Source organism: Peromyscus maniculatus, chromosome 22, assembly GCF_049852395.1.
Source record: "Peromyscus maniculatus bairdii isolate BWxNUB_F1_BW_parent chromosome 22, HU_Pman_BW_mat_3.1, whole genome shotgun sequence".
Lineage (NCBI taxonomy): Eukaryota > Metazoa > Chordata > Mammalia > Rodentia > Cricetidae > Peromyscus > Peromyscus maniculatus.
Window position 1 is genome coordinate 59,311,576 of NC_134873.1, and position 25,001 is coordinate 59,336,576.

Genomic DNA, 25,001 nt, shown 5'->3' on the forward strand with positions numbered 1-25,001 from the left:
TAGAAAGGCCTCCAACATGGTAAAAATAAACATGAAAGCTGTGGAAACAGAAAGCACAGAAGGAAAGCAATGATGCCAACCCCAAACCCTAGAGCTCGGTAGACCTTAAAGACGAGACAAACTACATCCTCCCTCTCAAAATAAAGAAACCGAGGCCAGCAAAGCTCCGGGATGGTCTCAACATCTCACACTGGAGGCTCAGGTAAATAATCTCAACATATAGACCACATATTATTCTAAAACATAAAGAGTAGATAATATGGTACTAAATATTTGCTAACAAGAAGGCAGCTTGCCACTCAACTGGGGTCACATTCATTTAGTAGGTGGTGAGTTTACATGAAGACGGGCAATGGTTTAGGGAGCAAATAAGGATAGTTGAATATATCTTCTATTAACAGCAGGTTTGAAAGTATTTTAGTTGACCATGTTTCTTTGAGATTACAATTTGCTTTCCCACCCTATCCAATTAATGTGGAACATTATTCCATAGAACCAAAAAGACAAGAATCAAGGGGTGTATATTTGGACTGGGTCATTCTCCTTACACGGCAGTGAAAACTGCCTTGAGATAGATTTCTTTTTCACAGCATGGCTAGTGTGAGTGTGAACTTTTCAAACATTCTCAAGAATGTCCTCCAATTAGAGGAAGCAGAAAACTAAAAGTTTACATATCTTTGTTTCAAAATTTCATGTATAAAATGAACAAAATTGTATTTAAAGCTCCACAGAAAAAGTTTTGCTTATAAAAATCCTTAGAGAACTCCTTTACCAAGTGAAGTCTGTTGTTATATGGAAGCACACAACTAAAGGAATGGCTTTAGCGATCTAGTGTGCCTGCCTTCACGTGGAGGGTGTGCCAGATGATCTGGAGTCTTGTACTGCACAGATGCTGGCATCATCCCCAGTGTCAGGGTCAGGATGACTGCAGTAAGACCTGACAACATGCACTCGTAGCCAGTTATGGGTTCCATTGACATTGCCAACCTCAGAACCACAGTTTGGGAACTCCTCATGGAATCTAAACTCTTCATTAGTTCCCCTCCTTTAACTCAGGTAAACAAGTTCCATTTCTTGCAATTTATTTCTAATAATTTTGAGTGTTCTCAGTCCATCTAACATTTGAATATGTCCTATTTCTGATGCCATCATTATGGTTTTGGCAAGCGGATTTTTGGGTGTGTAGGGAGAAAGACAGAGGGCAGCCTTCCTGTTAAGATGATTTTTCCAAATGCTTTTCTACAACAGCCAAGCAGCTGGACGGAGTGAGCCTTGAGATCTTGACATAAGTGTTTATAAAAATACTACTTCCAGGATAGTTAATGTAGAGAGGAAAAATAGCCAGATTTTCTTTAAATTTATGTATACAACACCAATTGTGCATATTTTTCTCTGGTGGGTGTTACAGAGGGAACACACTTGGTGAAGCCTTCGAGGACACTGGTGGCCTAGAACAGGACACACAAATGATATATTATCATAAGAGAAAGCCTATTTTCTCCAGAGATATTATGTTATTTCCAGAAAAATATTCCATCACTGCAAAGTCCCATATCTCAGACAATAAAGATCAAATAGACAGTGCAGCATTCCATAATGATGAGATGATTCCTGCAGGTATCATCTAATTAATGTGGAAAAAGTAAAGTGAACAAATGTGGCTTTCTTGAAATGACAGAATGTCCTAGCGTTTGTCAAATCTAACATGATACTATAAAAAGCAGGACTCCAGAGAAACCGAAGAAAGTGAAGCTTATGGTCATCTAATCATCTGTCACCTCCATGAATGTATGCTCATACACACACACACACACACACACACACACACACACACACACACACACACACACACACCTGTGCTCAAAGTACTTTCTTTCTAATTACACAAAAATCTAATCTTACTAGAGTAAAGAATAAAGGTAATAAAAACTAAATTTAATAATAATGTGACAAAAACATAATAAATTACCCCTGACAGATGTACATACATTCTTAAATAAGCTTTAGGAATGAAATGGGCCTAGATGAAAACACACACACATCATGCACACGCACACACACACACACACACACACACACACACACACACACACGCACACACACACCACATAGAGTCAATTGAGGGAGGCTTTGAGACACAAATCTTTTCTTTTTTTTTGTTTTTTTTTTTTTTGTTTTTTGAGACATGGTTTCTCTGTGTAGCTTTGCGCCTTTTCTGGAACTCACTTGGTAGTCCAGGCTGGCCTCGAACTCACAGAGATCTGCCTGGCTCTGCCTCTCGAGTGCTGGGATTAAAGGTGTGTGCCACCACTACCTGGCTGAGACACAAATCATTTTTTATTAGCAAGTATCTAATATGTACTAAACACTGTAAGAAATAATACCAAAAATGGAGGAATGGAATGAAAAATGAAAAATTAAGGCACACACATAGACCATAGGCAGTAAGTGTCTGTCACCAAAGCAAAATAAATCACATAGTAAGAAGTATTGTAGCTGAACTTTAGCTGAGACAATCACCTGCACAGGCTGCAGGTTCTGAGGCAGAGTAGAAGTAGAAGAAGCCAGTCCAGAGGAAGAAACAACTTGGCAGAGATGAAGGTACAGCAATCATTTAGGGATTACACTAACACATGTATACATATCCTGTCCCAGAGTTATAAGGAGCAAAGCATGCCATATGCAGAAGAGAACTTGTTGCATTAAATTGTGAAAGAAGGAGGGATGAAAGGTAGCTGGGAAAAAGTACATCAACGAACTTTACTCGAAGAAATATAGAGGAGAGAGTTTTCATGGTAACCTTAATCCAAGAGTGAGATCTGGTACTGAAGAACCACTCTGCTGGACTTTACATCGCCAGAGCTCGCAGGGATTCAGCCATGGGTGTTATGATCACTACAGTTTTGCTCATAGGTGGCAAATTTCAGAGTCTACAGTCACAGCTCTTCCATGGATCAGGGTGAATTCTGAGATTAGTTTCAGGAACCTTCCGTTTTAACTTTAGTACTTTGACAACACCGATGATGCTTCCAAGGTTTTGATTTACAGAATTATTGTCACTGTCAATAAAATGGATGTGCCTGACACCCCAAATCCAGTTTAATTACTCCTGTGGTGTCTCTTGCGGCTGAGAGGAGATGGTATTTCTCTAACACTTTTCTGTTTTTAATTTAGTGAAATTGAGTGCTTCCCCAGAATAGGGCCTGGGAGAGCAGATCCATGATGGATGGCATCAAAATTAACCCCACGGCTTCAGCAGCAGCATTTTGCTCCAGTTCTACTTCAATGCCCCATAAACTTGAATCCTCAGTCCAAAGACCACCAGGTTAGGCATTCATGTGACCGTCAAGAGTTGGCAAAAAGATATGTTAGGGACTTAAGCCATTGTGACCTGGAGTAGTGTCACAAATTAAGCAACCTGCTTTGCCCAGTAGACGTTACAGTACCAACAGTGTTCTGAACCACTGTCATCCAAAGGTTCCAACAGGAAAACTTCCAAATACCCAAACACACAGCAAACCGCTCAAGTGAAGAACCCAAGCAAAATGTATTCTCCACTTTCTGCTGCATATTCCATCTGTTTTTCTCTTTACAGGGTCATATGTTATATATTTATAAGAAGCCTTCACACCTACTCAAGCAGCTTCCACTGTCTCTTTCAAACGCAGCCCTCCTTGTTCACGACCCATTTAAAAAAAAAAACTTTCTATATTGGTTGATCCTTTATGAAACGTGTTCCATTTAAAACCATTTCAAGTAAGGAAATGTCTTTGTACCTTCCTGTCTTACCAAGTTCTGGGAAGATTAAGTCTCATACTTCGTAAGTAATTTTTTGAGCTATGTTAATTTATATCATTAGAGTCATTAAAATCACACATTCCATAAAACCTAGAGATAACACATCATTTTCGAATGCATTTTATGTTGCGGCCAAATGCTACCACTGAGGTAAAGATGCAGCACAGCACAGAGCCAGTGAGAAGATTGTAATTCTTCTCTATTAAAGGAGTCCACATTTTAATTGCTGCAGTAAATCTCATTAAACACACCGATGCTTTGTTTGGGGATGGAAAGGGACGCTGGCAGGCATATTTTCTCCACAGTTGTATTCTCCCCTCTTAAGATGTGAACTACTCCTTAATGCAAGCACAACATTATTCTTATTGTGACCTTTTCCTGGACTGGGCACATTCTTTGAGAGCCTTTGTCCTCTTTCCTACAAACACGAAGGGCTGTGGTCTTCACAATTAATCTTGTAGTAAATGTTCATGCTGTGGGCTCCATGTATTCCTTATGCTTTTCTTGTATGTCTTTTAACAACCTTCAAAGATTACACTGTAAACTTCGGACTCTAAGTTTTGTTTTTTTTTTTAACATTTTTCTGCTTCAGTCAAATAAAGAAAACACTGAGATGCAATTAAAATAGTCAATGACTTAGTACACATTTATTGATTAGCATAATACTGAACATTAGCTGTCCATTTCCTATCATATACACCGAAAAATTTGGTTTAAACAAAAGAAATTTTGCCAATATTTTGCCTGATTTCTTCATCAAATGTTCAGTTATTGTTTCTGAAGGCCTGTCACAGAAAAGTCACAGAAAATTCCTGTCTCTCTTTCATATCAGTACCTGTTTATGGTAGAGCTGCAAGTGAATGACAAAGCCTGCCTTTGGCAGCTCACTCTGAGTTGCTAACCATGTTTAGAAGTGGCAATGGAAGAGTTGAGGATGTGAGCGCATTTCATGTAGCCTAAAGCTGAGAATGAAAATCTAAGAACAAGAAGCGAGAGGAGCCTTGGAATATTCATAGTGTTAATTCCTCTTGATGTTAACTTCCTTGGAAATCTGGATGGTGTAAGTTTTGTAAAATGTTGACACTGGCTGGATACCTCTCTGGAAGAAACATCGATGCAAAGCAGAGGGTGGGCTGAAGATAGACTTTGACTAGACTGGCTAGTTCATACTGGAGAAGTTATCTGAACTATCATCCACTCCTATACATTCTTATTTTAAAGTAATGAAAAGGTTCATAAAGCATAAGTAGCAGATATTGTAATCCATATTAATTAGGTTATAACATGAAAAGATATTGATAGGAGCTACATAGATTTTTGTGGTTCTTATGCAAGAGCAAGGCATATCTATGACAACATAGGATGTAACTCACCTCTGCTTCAACCAGTTCTGCAAACACATGGAACATCCCTTTAAAACAAGACTTCCTAAACCTAAGCTAGTTATGTTTAATGACATACTCCTTTAAACTATTAATGATTTGATTCCATAAACCAGGATAAGTATTTAAACAATGTATTCTCATCACAGAATTTCTCAATTAACAGATGAATATTAAGTTATTTATTAGTTACACTCATTTAGTAGGATACAAGATTCTGAAAACACATCATTGTTGATCATTTGCTCATGGGGCATTCAGTGTGCAATTATCAGGAAAATAAAATGCATTTTAAAAGTAAAGATAAACCAAAAGCCTAAACTTTTAAACCATAGAAAGAAGACTATTGCAATATTGTATCCTAACTTGAACTATGTGTCTAGGCATAGCAAGATGACTGAGCAAACTGCCCTCACATAGAAAGAAAATGTAGAAATGGTACCTCTGAAACTGGAACCATGGTTACCTCCTAAGGACAATTAACAAGGCAACTGGCAAACAACCTCAGAGCAGCCTTGGTTGGCGACTCTGGTGGTATTCGATAGCATTAAACATGGAAGGCCACCCTGTACTTACATAAAGTCTACAGTGAATGGTGTGAATGTTAACAGTCAACAGAATCAATCAAGTCAGATAATTCAGAGAATAGTAATAGAAAAGCACATAGGTGAAGAAAACATCTCAAATGGGGCTTCTGTGGCCACACTGATACATATGTATATAAGTAAAAGGCTGCTCAAAGTTATAGAACACAGAGCGGCTGTATAGTTCAAGGAATTAAACCCAGGTACTCATGCAGCAATATTTTAACCTATTCCTTTCGGACTTTTTGGTGTGCTTATTTTTTCTTATATAGATACAGCACTTTTTGACTTGGTCTGAACAGTATTATAATCCTTTATAGTTTAACTTGAGACAAGACTGACCCTATTTCCCCATAGTTACCTAGGGTATCCAAGGTGTTAGCGATATATATTGCTTTTGACTTGCTTTAAATAGCTTAAGAGCAACACTTAGAAACGTAAGACAAGTAGAGATTAATGAGACTCCCCACATTCACAATGAGGATCTGACTATAGATATAGCTAATTGTGAAATATTACTCAGCCCTAAATAACAGCAAATCATCTCACAGCTAACTAACATTAGCATCCTAAGTGGGAGAGGCATATTGCTTAGGTCTAAGTTATTTCTGTATATGTTAGGATTCACTTCCATTAGTTCAGATCTAGAGGCTTAGACATTAGATATTGGATTCTCTTTTCAAACAACCAAAAGAAATAAGAAACAAAGCTTATGGTGTTTCTAAATGTCACAGTCAAAAGACTCAGTCAAATAATGTGTTTCAGCCTTGTTTCAGTGAATATTTGTAATTCAAACACAAAGCATACACTGAATTCCTCTCCAGAAGATTTTTCCCTTGGCAAAGTTTAGAATTTTGAAAATAGTCTTTTAATATCCAAGCCCACACCCTCCTACAGCCATAACACCAAACAGCACTGTGATGTATTACTCCCTTATGGGAAAAGACATGCTTGAAGCTGAACTGTAATTTGGCACACTACACTTCCATACTAATGTAATGTGACAATGTTATTATGTTTGCTATTTTCCGTATGATCATAGCCATATTCATCTTCTTCAACCTGACATTAAATTAGCTAATATGGTTACATTCTAATCTGTACCACAGGGTGAAAGCAGAAACAGATAGCACACTGGTGTCATGATGGTGAGCACGCATGAACATGTAAATGGGCAGTACACAGATGTTCCAAAATGAAAGAAAACTCTTAACAAACTTAGAACATACTGAACACTTGGTAAATAGTTAAAGGGAAAGTTAACAGCTATCTGCTACCTAAAATTGTGTGTGGTAATGCAACACACTAGTTCCCTCATACTTCAGACAAAGAAATGGTAATGCCCAGTCCAGGACAACAGATACATTTCCATGGCATGAAACAGTTTAAACAGAGATCAAACATGAAACCACATTTGTTCAGGAAGACCAAGTGAGAGGGATGCATTTCAGGTGGGATGAGAACACCCAGCAGGTAAAAACTTCGCTTGTGAAATGATGAGGAAGTTGGAAAACATAATGTGGAGGATTGCCATGAGTAAGGAAATTGGCAGTAACACACCGTATGGAGAGTGTTCTGCAATAGCTAAGTGTGTATATGAAGGCTACAGACAGAACAAGGAGTCTTATTAGCTCCAGACTGATAAATCTAGAGTAGTGTTGGCCACTGTAGACACACTAGAAATCTTTTTGCAAACTTCATATATTCACTTACCATTGTCTTAGTAAGCTCCTATTATTACCCGTTATCTACAACATGCTGTAAAAACCTCAGATATATGATCCAAAATACAGAAAAATTTAAAATACAAAATAATATTGTTCCTGGGAGAATAACATATACCCTTTTAGAGAGATAAGGCAAACATAAACTATATGGTAGAGAGTAATGGCCAATAAAACAGTGCAGAATCCTATAGGAATTCAGAGGGTGAAGAAACTGCTGGAAGAATCAACCAGGAGATGTTGGTGACATTTAAATTGGGAAGAATGAAAGTAGGAGAGGAACAGAATGGATCGGAAGAGGGAGGGATGGGAAATGAGCAACACTGAAAACATTGTATAATAAGCCAGAAAAACGATGGTTCAAGGACCTGGAATTTGATCCTGTAAAGAACAAGAGTGGGATGCATGACACCATACCCAGCCACAGCCTACAATTGTTTTGTTAATGAGTACATCTCCAGGATGGCAATTCTCCAAGGATGAAGGGGCTTATAAAAAAACAAAACACATATTTTTAAAAATAGCCTCTGGCATTACAAAGATGCCCGTGTTTTTGAAAGATTCCTTTCAATTCAATTAATTAGTATGATTTATCCAAGATTTTACTTGCAATTTATAAAGTATTCCCATCATCCCACTGGTAATTATATCTCCAGGCTAATATAAATAAAAATGTCTAGTTACTCAAACCCACTCTATAAACCGTATCGGATGTATGACACTTAGAATTTCTACTGGGGGAGGGGCTCTTCCTTCCGTGCACTCTGCTCTTTTTTATATATTGAAATGCTTCTGTCTCTTTCCATTTTCTTGGGGTTTTTTGTTATGATTTGGGGGTTACAGTCACAGAATTCATGGGCTAGTAACTGAGATAGGGATGAAATAGCATGAAGAGATGCCCTCAGAGGCTATAGGCTTCTTGTTTGTTTGTTTTTAATTTTAAAGTCAACCTCAATAAAGGAAAGGGTGTTTGTTTACCAAAATCCAAGATTACTGCTATTTGTGCTTGTTACAGAAAAACAAAAACAAAAACAAAACAACAGTAAGATGAGGAGACAAGACATATGTGGAGAATATGTATCAAAATGTTTCAGTTCTCATCTTTAACCTGAAAGCTTTTAAAGTAATACTTACTATTGTTTTATATAAATTATAACTGTTTTAAAATAAGATGCATCTTTAAATAGTAATCTTTATCTACAAATCCTCATCACAGGAAAACACTAATGTTCAAGCCATGAGGACACTTCTCATTTCCATTAAACCTAGTATGAGGTAATGATTTAATCAAAATTCATGTATTCTGAGAGCTCTCAAACATAATTTAGCACTGATTTGTGCAAGAGGCATATCAGGAGACATATTTATTGAATGACATTTACCCATTTACAAGAAAATAACAACTAGCCTTATCATTGCCATCCGTACAACTGTTACCCAAGAGCATCATTTAAATAGTTTTCTGCAAAAACTGATTTGAGGACAGCCTGATATGTAAGGTCAGATTTTGATGTTCCTTAGGAAAAGCCTAACAAACACACACAGAAAATTGCATTCTTCATATTTAACTGGTGTATGGGACACACGGTCTGACAAAACCAAATGGCAACTGTTTTGTAAAACATGGGGAATGGCTTAGCAGAGTTTGGCAGAGAATGTTCTTGAGCAAAATGAAAAATATTTTCATACCAAAGAGCCCTCTCGACTACCACATGTAGTCATACATCTGTCAAGCTTGAATTCAGCATTAAAAATCTGCAATAACGAAATCATAACAAATTCTCAGTCTTCTGGTTGTCCTTGAAAAGAGGTTTATGTCATTTTTGAACAGGAGCAAATGCAAGCAGTTGTTGATCTACAGAGAAGCACATGTCGGTAATCAAGCATTTGTGAGAGGTCTTTAAAAATCTTTGTCTTTGCTTTTTGTACATGTAAGAGTGCACTGACTCTTTATACAAGGTTATTTATATAACTCACAAGGGACTGATTTCTTAAGAGTAATTTGATGTGGGGATATAAGGTATATGTAAAGTGATGACGGTTTGAATGTATTTTACTGCTTCAAGTTACTATATACTAGAGAAGATGATCCTATAAAAGCAGGGATTAGATGTTTCTGCATTCATGGTGGCAGCACCTTTCAAAATAACTTTTCTTCTATTATTTGAAAATGTCAATATATTTTGCTCATATCCACCCCTCACTACTTCTGACCAGCTGCCCCCAGGACCTCCAACCCATCTTTCTCTCAGCTCATGTCTCATTATTATTAACCATATTAGTCCAGTTCATGCTGACAATATACACACAGGCGTGCGATTCTTTTTAAGCACTGTTGTCTTTCTTACATTAATTTCTCTCACACCCATTGTCCTGTCTTAGAGCACTCTTCTTCTCCTACTGAAACCCTATTTCTTTTCAGCGAGTGTCCTTCCTACTTTCATGTGTAAACAAGGGTATCTACACAAGCATGGGAGGATGTCATTTTTTGGAGCACAGGTAACTTTTTTTGTTTTTGTTTGTTTTTTTTGGTTTTTCAAGACAGGGTTTCTCTGTGTAGCTTTGCGCCTTTCCTGGAACTCACTTGGTAGCCCAGGCTGGCCTCGAACTCACAGAGATCCGCCTGCCTCTGCCTCCCGAGTGCTGGGATTAAAGGCGTGCGCCACCACCGCCCGGCTGGAGCACAGGTAACTTGTTCAAGGTTATACACTAAAGATATGTGACAACCCCTTCCCTTGGCTACCATTAATTTCCAATACTCTTTCTTATTTTGGGCCTGTGCTTCCTATAATCAATATTCTGGGCAGAAACCAAAGGCAGCTGGTGAACTGTACTATATTTGTAGTTTGCAACCATTCAGTTCCATGACTTATTTTAGTTTGATCCGACTTTTGATACAGTGATTCACATATCTGCTGACAGAGATTAAAGAATGAAAAAAAAACCTAAACCTAATACTCCAAGCTCTCCTTAAATTAAAAATCAAATTTAGCCTCTTTGTACAGTGCAGATCTTCAACTATCACATCCTTTTCCCCATTCTCCTAGAACTCTGGCATCCATGCTGTAGTATTTAAACACAACACAAAGCATGTAGTCTACTTGTCAAACATGAGGCTTCATTGTGAACACCCTGTATATACATTAGAAGATGGGTTTTTATCATTTTGATGAAGTCCTATGAAGCAAGACCTTTCTGAAAGTTCAGAAATAAGACTTTTTCTGTTGTTGGCTAACAAGTTCTGTCTCAAATTGTCACTGCGCTGATACCAACTCTGGGAGAGGAGAGTGATAGAATGTGAGGGCTATCTGTCCTATTATGCTCACATTGTGAGACTCAAGGGGAGAATTCAAGGGTATAAAAGACAAGAAAGAAGTCTTGAAAAAAATGATTAAATATAGTGTTTTTAAAGTGAACTGGGAAGACTGGACTTACTCAAGGAGAGGTAGAAAGGTAGAGAAATGCAACTTCTAACCACACACAGAAACCAACGTCTTCAAGATATCACCTGACAAACTTTCAAACTACATAGTACAAAGCAATACAAGGATTCAAACATTTGGGAAGAATTCAACATATAAGAAATTAACAATGTTCTTTCCAATAAGGTGGCTATAAATAACCAACAAGAGAAAATTACAATAGTTGAAAATCAACCACCACCATTAAAGCACTAAGGTATTCACTGCCCTGAAAAAAAAATGTTATTTCAAAATGGGCTTTTATTCTTTTATAGAAAAAAAACTGAGGCCCACATCTCTGACAATCCCATTGCCAATGATATAAGAACTTAGAATTCTAGACCTTGCGCAGCAAGCAGTAGCTGGAAACGGTGACAAGTATCTCTCTACAGTTGGACAGGTACTTACGATCGTTGCAGAGCGGCCCACTGAAGGAAGTCATACTACAGTCACAGCTGAAACCATCCCACTGCTGCAAGCACACTCCTTGATTTGAACATGAGTCTTCTTGGCAGGTCGTGCTGGGCCCTGCAAAACATCCCAAAAGAAACTTGGGTTCTTTTTAAAAATTCAGAATGTTCTTTACTTGAGTTAGATCACATAAAGTAGTTGCCAACACCTTAAATTACATGTCCAAGCTAGTTTTGAAAGTTCACACACCTGAACTAGTAACTGAGAAGTTTAACCTGAAGGCCTTCTTAAGCTTCAAGTACAAGACAAATACATCATAATTGTACCTAAGCCAACAAATAATAAAAGGAAGTTGGTAGCTTCTAAGATGGTCATGGTGGTAGCAGGTAATCTTATTCTATCATTAATGATTGTCTGTCACCGTATGGACATTAGAGAATGAATGGATCTCCTTAACTTCATAACAATGAATTGAGATGCCATGACAAATGGATATTATAAGATCATGAAACTGGGATAAAGATTGGCAAAATAATCAAGCAGACTTATGGAAAAGTGCCCTGTGAGATCCAGCCACTTCCACGCATACACTATGGCTAAGGTCATGATTATTTGGTGCTCTGGATAGGTATGTTGGCAAGTATCAGTTCACATGCTTTGACAATATCATGCAGTTAACATAAAATGAAAACAATGTAATGGCATGCCCCTGTTGAACACACAAGTAAAGGGAACACTATTCTGTTTCTAAAGAATTATAACTACAACACTGAATAACAAAGAACAGAAAAGTGTGATCGGAGCACTAAAGGCAGGGACTGTACAAACATAGTCAAGACTGAAAGCCCTATGCAAACTACTCTACAAAATGAGGTTTCTTGTACAATGTCCAAAACAACATCCAAAACAACAACCAAAAGGGGGAAATTAAATCTGAATCCAAATAACAGTTACTGAAAAATGTAAAAAAAAAAAAAAAAGTTACTTTAGGGTTTCCACTGTGTAGGATGGGGTTTCAGTCTTGTTTTATACACACAGAGCTATCTACCTTGCAAGTCAGCTTTCATCAATGCAACTTTGTCAGCAAAATAAAAAAAAGCAAAATATATTAAATGTTAGTAAGCAATATGGAAATGGGGCAAACAGAATGTTCAGATTCAAAAAAGCATGCTGCTGTAAAGGGAAAAAATGCTATGTGTAGCAAACAAATTAATACCAACAGCCATAAACCTTAAGAGAAGCCAAAAAATGAGAAAGCAGTATAAATTTTATGTTTACACTATATGTCTGTATATACATATAATGCTTAGTCTAGCCAATGACACAGGGAGGGAAAACTTAAAAGGCTCTTGTGATTCCTCCTCTGCTGTACAGAGGTAGATGGATTCCTTAAATGACTTGCTTATCGGAACATGCAGTGTGATGTTTCATGTGTGGACTATGGCGCACATTGTAGATTATGGTCCCGATGGAGAAAATACCTCTTGGTGCGCTTCTCCTTCTCAGTTTAGGAAAACTTTCATTTACAAGTATGACTTAAGACAGTAATGTATTATCTGCCCTTAGCTCTGCTTTGCTGAACCATTTGAAGAAGGTGAAGAAAGTCATAAAGATGGTAGAAACAACCTGTACTGTAATTCTCCTCAGAGAACACTCTTTTATAAGATCCCAGAATGTCATACTCATTCTCACTCTTAAAAAGCTGGGTGTTCTTGGTGTTGCCTATACCTTCATAACTGTCCTTAGTTCTAATAAACTTCCATGTGAATAATATTTACAGAAAACTCCAGGAAAAAGAATTTACAAAATGATAAAAGGGAACACAATGCACACAATCCATTGAAAATCTATAGACAATAACTTTGGGATCATTTCTGGCAATAATAATTATGTTTTCTAAATAATGTGAAAATAGACTTCAAAGTTATTCAATGCTAGTGATGGCCATTGAGACCATTGTTTCAGTGAATAAATATTTTTTAAATTAGAAGCCAAGGTCTTATAAAATAAAGTTTAACAAGTACTGTACAAACATACTATGTGATAACTTTCTCAGTAAAGGCATTGTTCACAGGAAATTACTAAAGTAAGCCTAACTTACATGCATTTATACAAATGCAGGATCTATAGTTAAATCCCAATTATGTAATAATAATTAGTAACATCAAATTATAATTAAGACATTAATAGCATTATAAGCAATACTAGAAATAATAATAATCCACCAGGAGACCTGAATAGATGTAATTTTTTTCAACTTAAGCATGAATTACTAATTTGTTCAGTATTTGTTGAGTTCCAAACATATTCAGTGGTCTACCAACTAATGGCCCATAGTGTCAGAGACTAAAAATAGTCTTGAAACAATCTTCATTGACTTTACTACCACAGATGAGAATCAGGTATAGGGGAGTCCTGTGTTATGGAGAAGTTATTTTATCAAATAGTCATTTACTTCCTGACTGGCCCAACAGCAGAAAAAGTAGTATCAAGAACTGAGGACCATCAGTGCCCCCGCTCCGACACAAATGTCATGCAATTACTCAACGATGCTAAACTCTAAATGTACTAACACTGTGATCTTAGAAATGAATCTGACTAAACTGAAGAGAGCTGCCAGCTGTCTTTGAGAGCACTAAAACACGTTTATTTTTCTAAGTTCTCATTGTCGCCACAGTCTTTTTATATTTCAGGCATTACAGGCATTGCATCCCTGTGCCTGGGCAGCCACAGTTTTTGGAAGTACTCACCTTCTAGAACAATGCTTAAGCACTGATAGAGATCTGCATAAGTCAAAGTCTTGATTTATTTTCCCTCTAGTTATATAATATTTCTTATTACATTAATTGTCACTGACTGAAATTGGAAACAAGCCAAACGACATTTGTGCTAAGTGAATTTTTTTTTTAAGGATATGACTGAAAGGGGAAGAAAAAATGGAAGTCAAAGCACAATTTCTGTAGACCTAAGGGACAAGAAAGGACTGTTGGTTTAGACGCCTGTCCTTCCAAAGTGAAGGAAACTGTAATTTGAAACCTGTCTTCCACTTCCCTAATCTTATAAATGTTGTTTGATTTATCTGAGGCTCAGTTTACTCATCTGGGAAAAGGGCAGTCATGAGTGTTTATAGTGTTTTGAGGATTAAATAAGATGGTATATACAAACTCACAACCACTATTGCTTAATCAGTGACAGCCATTATAATCAGACCGCAACTCACTGCAGCCATTCACAAAGCAATTCAGGACAGAGTGCACAGGTCTACAGGAGTATCAAAATGCCACCGATTTTGTTGAGAAGTCATCTGGAATTTAATGAGCCTACTCTCATGGCTGATTATCAGTCTCAATTTCCTGTTGTATGCAGAAAAATAACATCTAATGAGGAAATTTTCAACATGTGGGACATGCAGCATAGGCATTACTTGGGAATTTGGTAAAATTCTAAGGACCCATGCCAGACCTTTTGAATCACAAGTCCTGATGTTAATGTCTGCTAATTTGGGTTTTAATAATTCTTCAAGTCAGTTCAATATAGGCTGATGCTTGAAAAATACCAGTCTAAATACAGGACTGAAGATAGATTTCTTCTAAGGCTGAGAAGTGTTTATATACGAATCAACTGTTGTCCACTGAAATAAGCTAGATATTAAATGTAACAAGTGATTACTGTGGGAAGATCAAGAACCTTTTATGGGCCAGGAACTTGAAGTTTGGCCAGTCTTGTTAGGTAAGAATGATGGAAAACCTTGACAAGCTATTATTTGGAGATGTCAAAGACACACCATTTCTATTAACACAGAAGTTAAGTGATTTGAATCTGAGAAGGAGTTAAATTCCATGAGACAACTGTCTTTGAAGAGATAATACATTGGGTATGTATAATTTAATTGCTAGCCCTAAAGTCATGGGAATCTCATCAATTACACCCGTGACAAGTTTATCTGAGCTAATCATTATAATAAGTTAGGATAGAAATGGTCAAATTAAAAGTAGGAATGAAATCATTGGGGGGATGATGTCAGAAAGACTGCGATGTGGTGACAGTTCCAGAGTAGAGAAAGCCATGAGAAGGGATGGCAATTGTTAAGGCTGAAGTATTTAAAACTTCTTATATGCATGGGCAGAGCTATTCCATAAGCTACCACAGTGAATGCAAATATTCAGAAGCTCATTTAAGGCCAGTGAAGAGGAACCTATAATTAAGTATCCTCAACAAATTGCCTGCTAGACTAGGTTGGAAAACAAGAGCAAGTGTTATGGCTGCAAACATTTGGTTTGCAATCTTGCTCCCATGAGCTTCCTTCTGCCCTTCACTAACAGGATGTGTGGGGAGGGCCCTGTGTACGCATTTCTTCTTCCTGTCTGGTGGTTACTGATCTGCCAAAGTCTCTTTTAGAAAGTCCTTGCCATCCAACCTGCTACAAGGCTTACTTTTCAAAAGTGGTATCTAAAACTGTCGTACCTTTCCCTTAAAATATAAATAAATGACATAGTTTCACTTGTTAGACCATTTCTAAGGAACAAAATTATATCTCATATTTTTAATCCATCTATTACAGGAAACATATTTGCTTAATAATTGTGTTTACTAAATATGGAGTATGAGAAACCACATAACAAGTGTTATGTCAAAATTTAAAATAAATAAGTCAATAATTAAATATGGTGATAACATTAAAATGAATTCAAAGAAGTCTTCCATTAATATTCTTAATCTCTTTTATTACTTCAACAGTTTGAATTTAAGTTAGCTTTTCAAAGAAATGGATGTTTTGGAAATGGAAAAAATGTGATTTCAAAATTAAAAGTAGTGCAGATTTAGGTAATTGCTAAATATAATGACTTTATTCTAGCTGAGAAGAAGTGATTCATAATCTCCTAAAGCAGAGGAATCATGCCTGCATCTTCCTTTTCTCTCATATAAAATTTCTTATAAATCTAAATTTTCAAAATAGACCAAACTGTGTTGAACCTTAAGGAGAAACTGTAGCAGTAACACACCCAGAGTCCCACGGTTCATGATAATGTGACTGAATTACATTTATATAGGTAGAATTGGCTCAAAAACTCTGAGGTGTTGAAGTAAGAAATGACCCCAAATGAAAGCAGCAATCAAAAAATATTTCTGTAGCTCTTGATCTGACAGAATGCATGAAAGAATGGAAGAGAACTGAGTACATTTCCAAAGCATTGTACATTAGCCCTGGATAAAATAAAAAAAAATATTTTTGACAAAACGGAGAATATATTGCTTGCTACCAGATACACACAGATCAAATCGTGGTTTGAGAATGAGTATCTGAGCCCTTCTCTCATTTTTTTATCCAAATGAATGCAAAGTTTGAAATGGGTTAAATATATTATAAATTTTTTTCTATTTTAAGTGGCTAACTGATGCTATAATGCAAACATTACAGAACTCATTAACATGCCAGTTAGCCTAACTGTAGTCCGCTAAGAAGAAAATGACAAGGTCCATAGTTATAGCTCCTATTACGTGTTGGGCCTTAGCACATTCTTGTGAATAACTCAGAAAATTTAAGATTTATAGAATAAAATATTTAAAACATGAATAAGAATTTCTAAGTTCTAAGTGAAAATGCTACCAGTTAGCAGACTATTTGCTAGCTAGTGAGTTTTTTTTCCTAATTGAATTTATATGTTGGTTGTATCAGAATTGTGTTATGTAATAACAGAGATGAGGTACCTTCACATCCTCTCTCAATTTGCCCGTTGCAGAAAAGAGCATCCGAGATGAGATCTGGAAGCCGGCCATTTAAGTCCACAGAAGCCAGGCAGCCTTGAAAGCCTTCCTTGGCGTGGACGAGTTTTGGCAAGGATTTGTACGTTTCTTTAGCCACTCCTCCAATGTACAAGTCACCTATGGAAAGATCAATGGAGCTGTCACAAAAGGGTCTCAGAATCAATATTCAACACACAGTATGATGAGAAGATAAAAGAGATGATGTTTCTTTTATATTAAATCGGTAAAGTTATTGTATGACCTGCTGTGTTCTTAAAAGTACAAAATAATGTAACATTTGAGTAATATATTAGCACCTGAGATTTTTCTAGATGTTACTATCAAAAGCACTCTAAGGATTCACTAAGGGCCACTAAATGAAAAGAGCACAGTGGAGAGAATAAGCATACACTTATAGAAATCCAACCTAATTACTTAGTAACTGTATTCTAGGGCAGTTTCCCAAATTACTAGCAAGCCCTTTTCTCAAACAAGAACAATAAAACATCTTCTTGTGTTAACTTTGAGAAACAAAAGATGTGACATGTAGGGAACCCCTGCCAGAGTGAAAGTATGTAACAGACAAAAGGGGAGGGGGCATTCTTGTCAAATAAACCTCATCTCAGGGCTCTGAGTCTTTTAGTGAACCAGAAGCTGTGGGACTCTACTGATTAAAGTCACAGTCTACTCTATCTTTTTGTTTGCTTGCTTTTTGCTTTCTTATTTTTTAAAATTAAAATGTAATTACGTAATTTTTCCCCTTACCAATTCCTCTCTCCAACCTCGTTTATGTATCCCCCTGCTTCCTCTGGACATCATGGCCTCTTTTTCTTTAGTTGTTACTGTTGTGTGCGCACACACACACACACACACACACACACACACACACACACACACACACACACACGTGCACGCGCCCCCCTAAATATATAAAGACAACTTGCTCATTCACTCAGTTTTACTTGTTACATATATGATTTCAGGGCTGAACAGTAAGTACTCAGGGGACTCATCCTTGGGGCAGACCATTTCTCCTGCTCTTGGTTTAAAAATGGTAAGCGGTGCTGGTTACCTCACGGAAAGGTCATGGCCATGACAAAACCCAGTATCAGTATCAGAGCTTTATTAGGAGGTGAGGGGGGAGACAAGAGAACCAGGTCTGGGGAAGGAGCAGGTGCAAAGAGAGAGAGAATGATGAGAATAGAACAGAGAGAGAGGGTAGGGTCTGAGTCACGGCTCTTTAAGGTGCAGGTGAGCTTATGGAGCTACACTACACATGCGCAGATCGCGTGACCACGCAGGGCATTCATAATCACCAGCGCACACTGATGATGTAAGACACAAGACCACTTGTCTAGCTCCTGAACTGCACATGTACAATCATGCAGCCGGAGCACGGCAGAATCCCAACACTTGGCATGCTTTAGCTTCCTGGGGTGGGGTCCCGGGAGATTTCTGCCTTCCACATATAAGCATGTCTATTGGTGCTGTAGCTCTTCAGGTCTTATTTAGGCAGCCATGTCATAGAGGTATCATGAGATAAGCTTCCCAGTCATTTTTAGGAGATACAATGTCACAGCCGCTTCCCTGGTTCTCTGGCTCTTCTCCCCTCTTCCTGCTGCCTGGGTTTTAGATGTGAGAGTTGAGCTATAGATGTATCATTTGGGGCTAGGCATCCCACAAACATTGCTCCTCTGTGTTTTGACCAGTTGGAGTTTTCTGCCTGACCCTCTTCGCTTGAGTATCCTCTTCACTGACTCAATCCTTTTATAGTCAGGCTTATGTAATTCTTCACACGTTTCTCTGCTAAGTTAAAAACACCACCACTTTTAAGTCTGTGCTACTTTGGGATTTTCAAAGAAGTTATTAATTTGTTTTCCTGATTCTCCTCCAGTTTCAAATGGAACATTTTGCTTAGCTTTGCTGTCTACAGGCTCCGAGGTTTAGGTTTCTCTGACTTTACCAACACTCTTAGAATCCCCGTGTTATTCTGTCTGCAGACAATTCACAGTGACTGGATAGTATTTAGTAGATATAATTAAAAAATGAAATACATGGCATAAGGAGGGGGACCTCAGAATTCGGTAATCTGTTGCTCCGGATTGTAAGTTCTTCTGGTACCCATGTCCACTGCTTCTCCATAAAATCTCTCTTACCTTAATCATTCTAACTTCATGGCTCTCAGTATAGTTTTACCAGTATAAAAAAAGATCTGTACATTCCTAATGCTCATCTGGGCTGCTCCCTTGTCTTTGTGAGACCGGAGAGCAAGAACTGCTGTACACAGGATTTGCTGAAGTGTGAGTAACGGAGTCCTTGGTCTTCAAGCCTGAGAGTTCGTGTCCTCCAGCAGTGTTCGTCAAACAGCCATAAGCTAACTTACTAGATCGTAAGCAGAGTAAAACAAAGCCCCCAGTCTGACACTCCTGCATTGTGTCGATGAAAAATTTGAGAAAGAAAGTATGTAGCTTTATCAATATCATGCAGCCTCAAGAACTGAGAAATTTTGCCCCTTACACTACCAAATAAAACTGTTTTTATTACAACAGTGTGCCACTGGTGCCTTCTAATTAGTGCAGAAGGTATTAAATGTATTTCTCCCCCATCTTCTAAATAACACTGAATAAATCATCACCCTTGGTATTTAAGGATAGCATAGTGCTCATCATAGGATACTATTTTTGTAATATTATTTGATTATTTTCCTCCATATTTCCATTCTCTCCTTTGTCTTTCTATTCCTTTACATTTAAAGTCACTGTGTTTTAGTTGCCTCAGAAAAGATATGAGTCATAAATCAAAGATATAAAATTAGCTTTCTGCATTTGAGTTTTCAAAACCTAGATTCTTCTAGGAATATGATGGATATATAGGGATTCACATAAGGGAAGTAAAACTTTTTCATACAGCAACTGGACAAACAGGAGCTATAGAAACCTAACTGTGAGTGCAGCTACTAGTGACTGTCAAAAAGAGGGCACAGCTTTCTAATTTCAGAGCTGACCCCTGCTGGGTATCAACACTGCAGGTAGACTCAGGAGAGAAATGGGGCTTGGGGGTGTTTCCTCAGGAGAACCCAGAGGCAGCAGCAAGATCCGGTGGATGAACACTTTCATGATAGAATTAGCTTTCTGGGAGTTTTTTCCTGCTTCATGGAACTTTCCATTCTCTACTGTGTTGTGAGAGCAATAGAATAATTTCCAGATGACCCAGAAATAGTAGACCAAGTCTGACCTGGGTAGATCCCGTCACAAGAGTGTAATGCCTAGACAAAAGTTCAGTAGGTGTCTGTGTGGGGACCATGGAATATTTGAGAGTGACTCTCGGGCTTCTACTTTATCTCTCTACTTCCCAGAAGACTGGTACAAGGGGAGTTTCTGATGGTCAACCCTGTAATTCAGAAATGACTTGAGGGAGAGAAGGGAACCAGAATTCCTCAAGTTTCCATTTTCATTAACTCAAAGAATTATAGCTCAAAATAAGAAATCAAGGTAGATTAGAAAAAACTGGGAAAAGTTGCTGTCTTGAACACTAGAGAATATGAGCTGAGATTTATACTTCAGTGTGTCTAATATCAATCAAAGACATGCTCCCTACACTGATATCCTGAACTAAAATTCTTTGGGGTGCTTTAATTCTTTCTTACGACTAAATACACAGTATTAGATAATAGTGTGAGACTGAATAAAGAGTTCTTAGCATTAGCAGGGCCGCGGTGGTGGCACACATATTTAATCCCAGCACTCGGGAGGCAGAGGCAGGCGGATCTCTGTGAGTTCGAGGCCAGCCTGGTCTACAGAGCGAGATCCAGGATAGGCACCAAAACTACACAGAGAAAACCTGTCTTGAATTTCTGCACCCCCCCCCCCAAGAAAAGAATTCTTAGCACTGCCTTTAAATGGTTTAGATATAGAATTTAAGACTGAAAATTATACAAGTCATGGTGGACATTTGATTTCCATGCTTCTTTCAGATTCCAACTTCCTGGAGGTTGTTCAGTGTTTGTTTTAAAATCTATTGTATTACCTCTGCATTGTGGACAACGAGTAAATATTACTTGACACCCAATAGGTGGAGGTCACATAGGGAAATAAAAAGTCAAGAAAGGAAAAAAAATGGTAAGGCATGGCAGAGAGGTAATTCTAAGAGGGCACACTTTCTTCCCTTTCTGCTTCCTACCACAAGCCCTGTTTCCTAATTAGTAAGCTTATTTGCCTGGTGTCTTTTGACTGCATGTGGAAGAGAAGTGTCCTGAGAAAACAGGAAATATCATATGAAGCAATGCAGGATCTGATATGAACCTCAAACATTCCAAGGTGAATGGGTCTGCATGTATAAACCTGGGGCTTATTTTCACTTTCATTACTGAAGCTGCACTTATGCCCCCCTTCCCCGCCCCCCACTGTCTTTATAAACTTTTCATATATTAGAGAGTGGTCTTAAGATCCCCGGTGGGTTTCCATCTGAAGAGAACAAAGGAAACGCTTAAGTGGGCTCAGCCCTGTGTACCATTACCACCTCATCAAAGATGCAGCATATCCTTTTGATCCTTGGAGAGATGGAAGGGAAATGACCCATTAGCACTAATGGGTCCTTGCAGGTAAAAGTCCTGTGCATATGAAGGAGGATATGCTTTCTAATGACCCATGTGAACATGGCCTGGATGGACGTCCATTAAAAGCCGAGTTTCCTATATAGCTGAATCTCACCTGTTGCCTTTCCCCCATCCCACCCCACCACCCCATCAGGATGGCTGGATGTGTTCACTCCTGTCCTTTAAGTGGGCCATATACAGGAAAAGCTAGAGTTGGGATACTTACAGCAAATATTGTGGCAAACATGTCTCATGTAGCCAGACTCAAAAATAGGAGGTGGGGTAAGTTTCTTAAAGAAATCTAAATACTATCTTATCATTACTGTACATTATACACATCCTAATATATATTATATCCTATCATCAAATACTATAATATCAAGAACCATAAGCATAGAAACACCTAAGCAGCTCTCAACAATACCCTTGGAAGATAGAGATGAGTGAGTATTCCCCAGCATCTGCATAGGCATGTATAAGGAATCATGGGCAAGCTTTGTGGTTGTATCTGACTAGATGCTCTGACCCTGTTCCTCACTGATACCCACAGTGTAAGCTCCTCAAATTGCATTACTTCCTTGACAGTGAGTCAAATGGAATGGAATTAATAATGCTACCTTGGGGGTGACAGAGAACATTTCAGTGTATTTAATATACATCATGTACTCTGCACCTGATTGGCACTATAGGGCTGGATTGATTCAGATAAGGTACATGGCATGTGCCTCGTTCTATGCTGATTGAACTGGGAATTCAGAAGAAGTCAAATTGGTTCCTTTAGAATGACAAGTTTCAGATTTACAACTATTCCCTGGCATTTACTTAATTTAATCTAGTTCACAGACATCAGTTAGCTTGAAATGTGTCTTATATGATTCTACCAGAGATAAGCAGAGGGTCCTTTCACCTACTCAGTTTGAAATGAAATAGCACAGAATCTAATAAAATAATCAGAAATTTTTCTTGGCAAATATCTTCTAATGTAGACATATTAAGAGATAAAAACTAAACAAACAAACAAACAAAAAACAGTCTATAAAGGCCAAGAATCAATTTGTAGGTTCAGGATGAATACTCCTTAGACAAGGAGAGAAATAAAAAGATTTTTTGTGAACTTTGTAACGTGGGCCCTGATGGAGGAGCTGAGATCAGAAGGAATAGGGAACATTACTTTGCAAGGACGTAAATGTAGATGCAAGGCCTTGGGTGCCATACAGATGCACTATGGAGACAAAGTGAATGTGGTGATTGTGTCAGAAAACAAAAGGTCAGGTATGAAGGTATGACTGGAAAAAATTTCAACTGTTTATTAAATGATATCAGTAATGTAAGATAACGAAGGTCAAAGGAAGATGTATGAGTGAAAAAGAATAGAACATGATGGATCTTCTGACTACTGGCTGGTAAAAAATTAAAAACAAGAGGTAGGAGAATGGAGAGGCAAGACAGGCTAGAAGCCTGGTATGCGAGTGTGAGGAGAGACGGACTTGTACCTGACCTTACAATGTGGCTTTTGAGCACAAGTGTATTCTAAAGGGTCCAGGGATGTGAACAAGGCTCAGAGAGCAGCAGTCAAAGCAGGGATCGTTCAGGGATCTCCAACCCAAGACAAATGAAGTGGTAGAAGTGGTTTTCTTTCTCTTTGAGAACAGGGAGCAGAAGGCAATTAGAGCAAAGTGTCCCAGCTCGGCCTCACAGCAGCAGAATGTAAGTGTCAAGGTATAATTAGTGCCTTGACTCAGCTTTCCTGTTTATTCATATGTACTTTCTTCTGCCTCTTAAACGTCTCACTTTTATTTTAACTAAAAGGAGCATACATAAAAAGTCACATGTTTCATAGATGTGAATAGCTATGACTAGGGAAATACAGACTTGCAAATTGTCATTTGGGGGAGAATTGGATTCATGTACGCTCTCTCATTCTCCTATGGATGCATTGGAGAAAAATCTAATTCCAGATGCAGGGAACTCTAACTTTTCCATTATCTCTTGTGATTCATTGTTAAAAACCACTGCATCTGCTCACACTGCTTTCTGAGCCTGATCTGCAAGCAAGGTGCCCTTCCTCTCCCCAGGGAAAATCAACCTCTGTTCTTAAACCCGTGTCCTTATCTTTAACTCTAATCTTTTCTTGTTCCACCACAAAGGAATGCCTGCAGGTCAGATCTCTTCTAGATATGCCAAGGAAAATGTTTCTGGGGAGAGAAATCATATCTGCATGTATTTGTCTGAAAGGCGTGTTGGAAGAAAATCACCTATTATCTTTGAAAAATAAATACTCGTGTATTAACTTTTTTTTCAGGGAACAGAATACCAATTTGATCGTTACTATCACTGTTTTAAATAAAGTATATTAAATTATTAAAAGAAAAGGCCTAGGCAGTGGCCTCTTCTCAAAAAAATCTGAGATTTTGGGGAGAAACATCTGTATGGTAGGTACAATAAGCCTCATATGCCCAGAATCAGCAAAATATGACAGATATTCAATATTTCAACCAAAGGAACAATTCAAGTGGATATTTTGTTCTGAGATGTAACATCTGTGTCTTTAACAGATCCTGTGAAAAACACTGAAACTAACTTTAGAAATGCTTTGCCAAAGAGAAGCCACATGGGTAGCAGTCTAGTTGAATAGATGCCCTCAACTTCAGATATCTTGGTCTGCTTTGATACAGGAAAGTTCTAATCCTATAGTACTCTAGATCTGAGTCTATAAGAAATTCCTGCAAAATCTTATATCTAAACTTATCTTGGATTTAGGGGTTCTAAACGGTCATCACCACCCTGACTTGAAAAGCAGATCTTGAAGATTTCTTTATAAGAATTAAATGGCTAGTCACCCTTCCACCCTGACAAAAATTTCCAAATGGTTTCTTAGCTCCATTTTGTACCTTATGCCTTCAGATTGCTGACTTAACTTTGCCAACTATTCCTGACACTGGTCACTCCATTTTCGCTCTCATTTCTAGTTCTGTTGACTTTTTTCTGGGTTTACCTTACACTTTTTACTTCCACCATAAGACAGGTTCTGAGGATCACATTCCGGTCACAATGCTTGCCTGGCAAGCACCCTTACCTTTTGAGCCATCCTGCTGGCATCCCACTGTGTCCTCGTCTACTCAGTATCTCCCTCCCTCTGCAGTCTAAACTTGAAGGATTCTCACATGAAATCATTTGCTAAACTTTACACGTTATTCCCAACAACTTTTCCTGGACAGATGACTGAGATTGCATCATCTTCTCCCAATATCTCGACCTTCAGTCATCTCCAGTTCCCTACTTTTCTCTTATCTTGTGTTTTC

General features: G+C 38.0%; 1 protein-coding gene across 32 annotated transcripts in view; it reads right to left on the reverse strand.

The window, feature by feature from the left end:
- Nrxn1 (neurexin 1) overlaps positions 1 to 25,001 on the reverse strand; it is a 1,071,743-nt gene that overhangs the window by 522,919 nt on the left and 523,823 nt on the right. For all 32 annotated transcript variants that reach the window (XM_076559341.1, XM_076559345.1, XM_076559352.1 and 29 more), the window contains 2 exons: positions 17,070 to 17,243; positions 11,358 to 11,477 (listed from right to left, as the gene is read on the reverse strand). In XM_076559341.1, the coding sequence (XP_076415456.1) occupies positions 11,358 to 11,477; positions 17,070 to 17,243 (294 nt within the window). The remainder of the gene's footprint in view (positions 1 to 11,357; positions 11,478 to 17,069; positions 17,244 to 25,001) is intronic.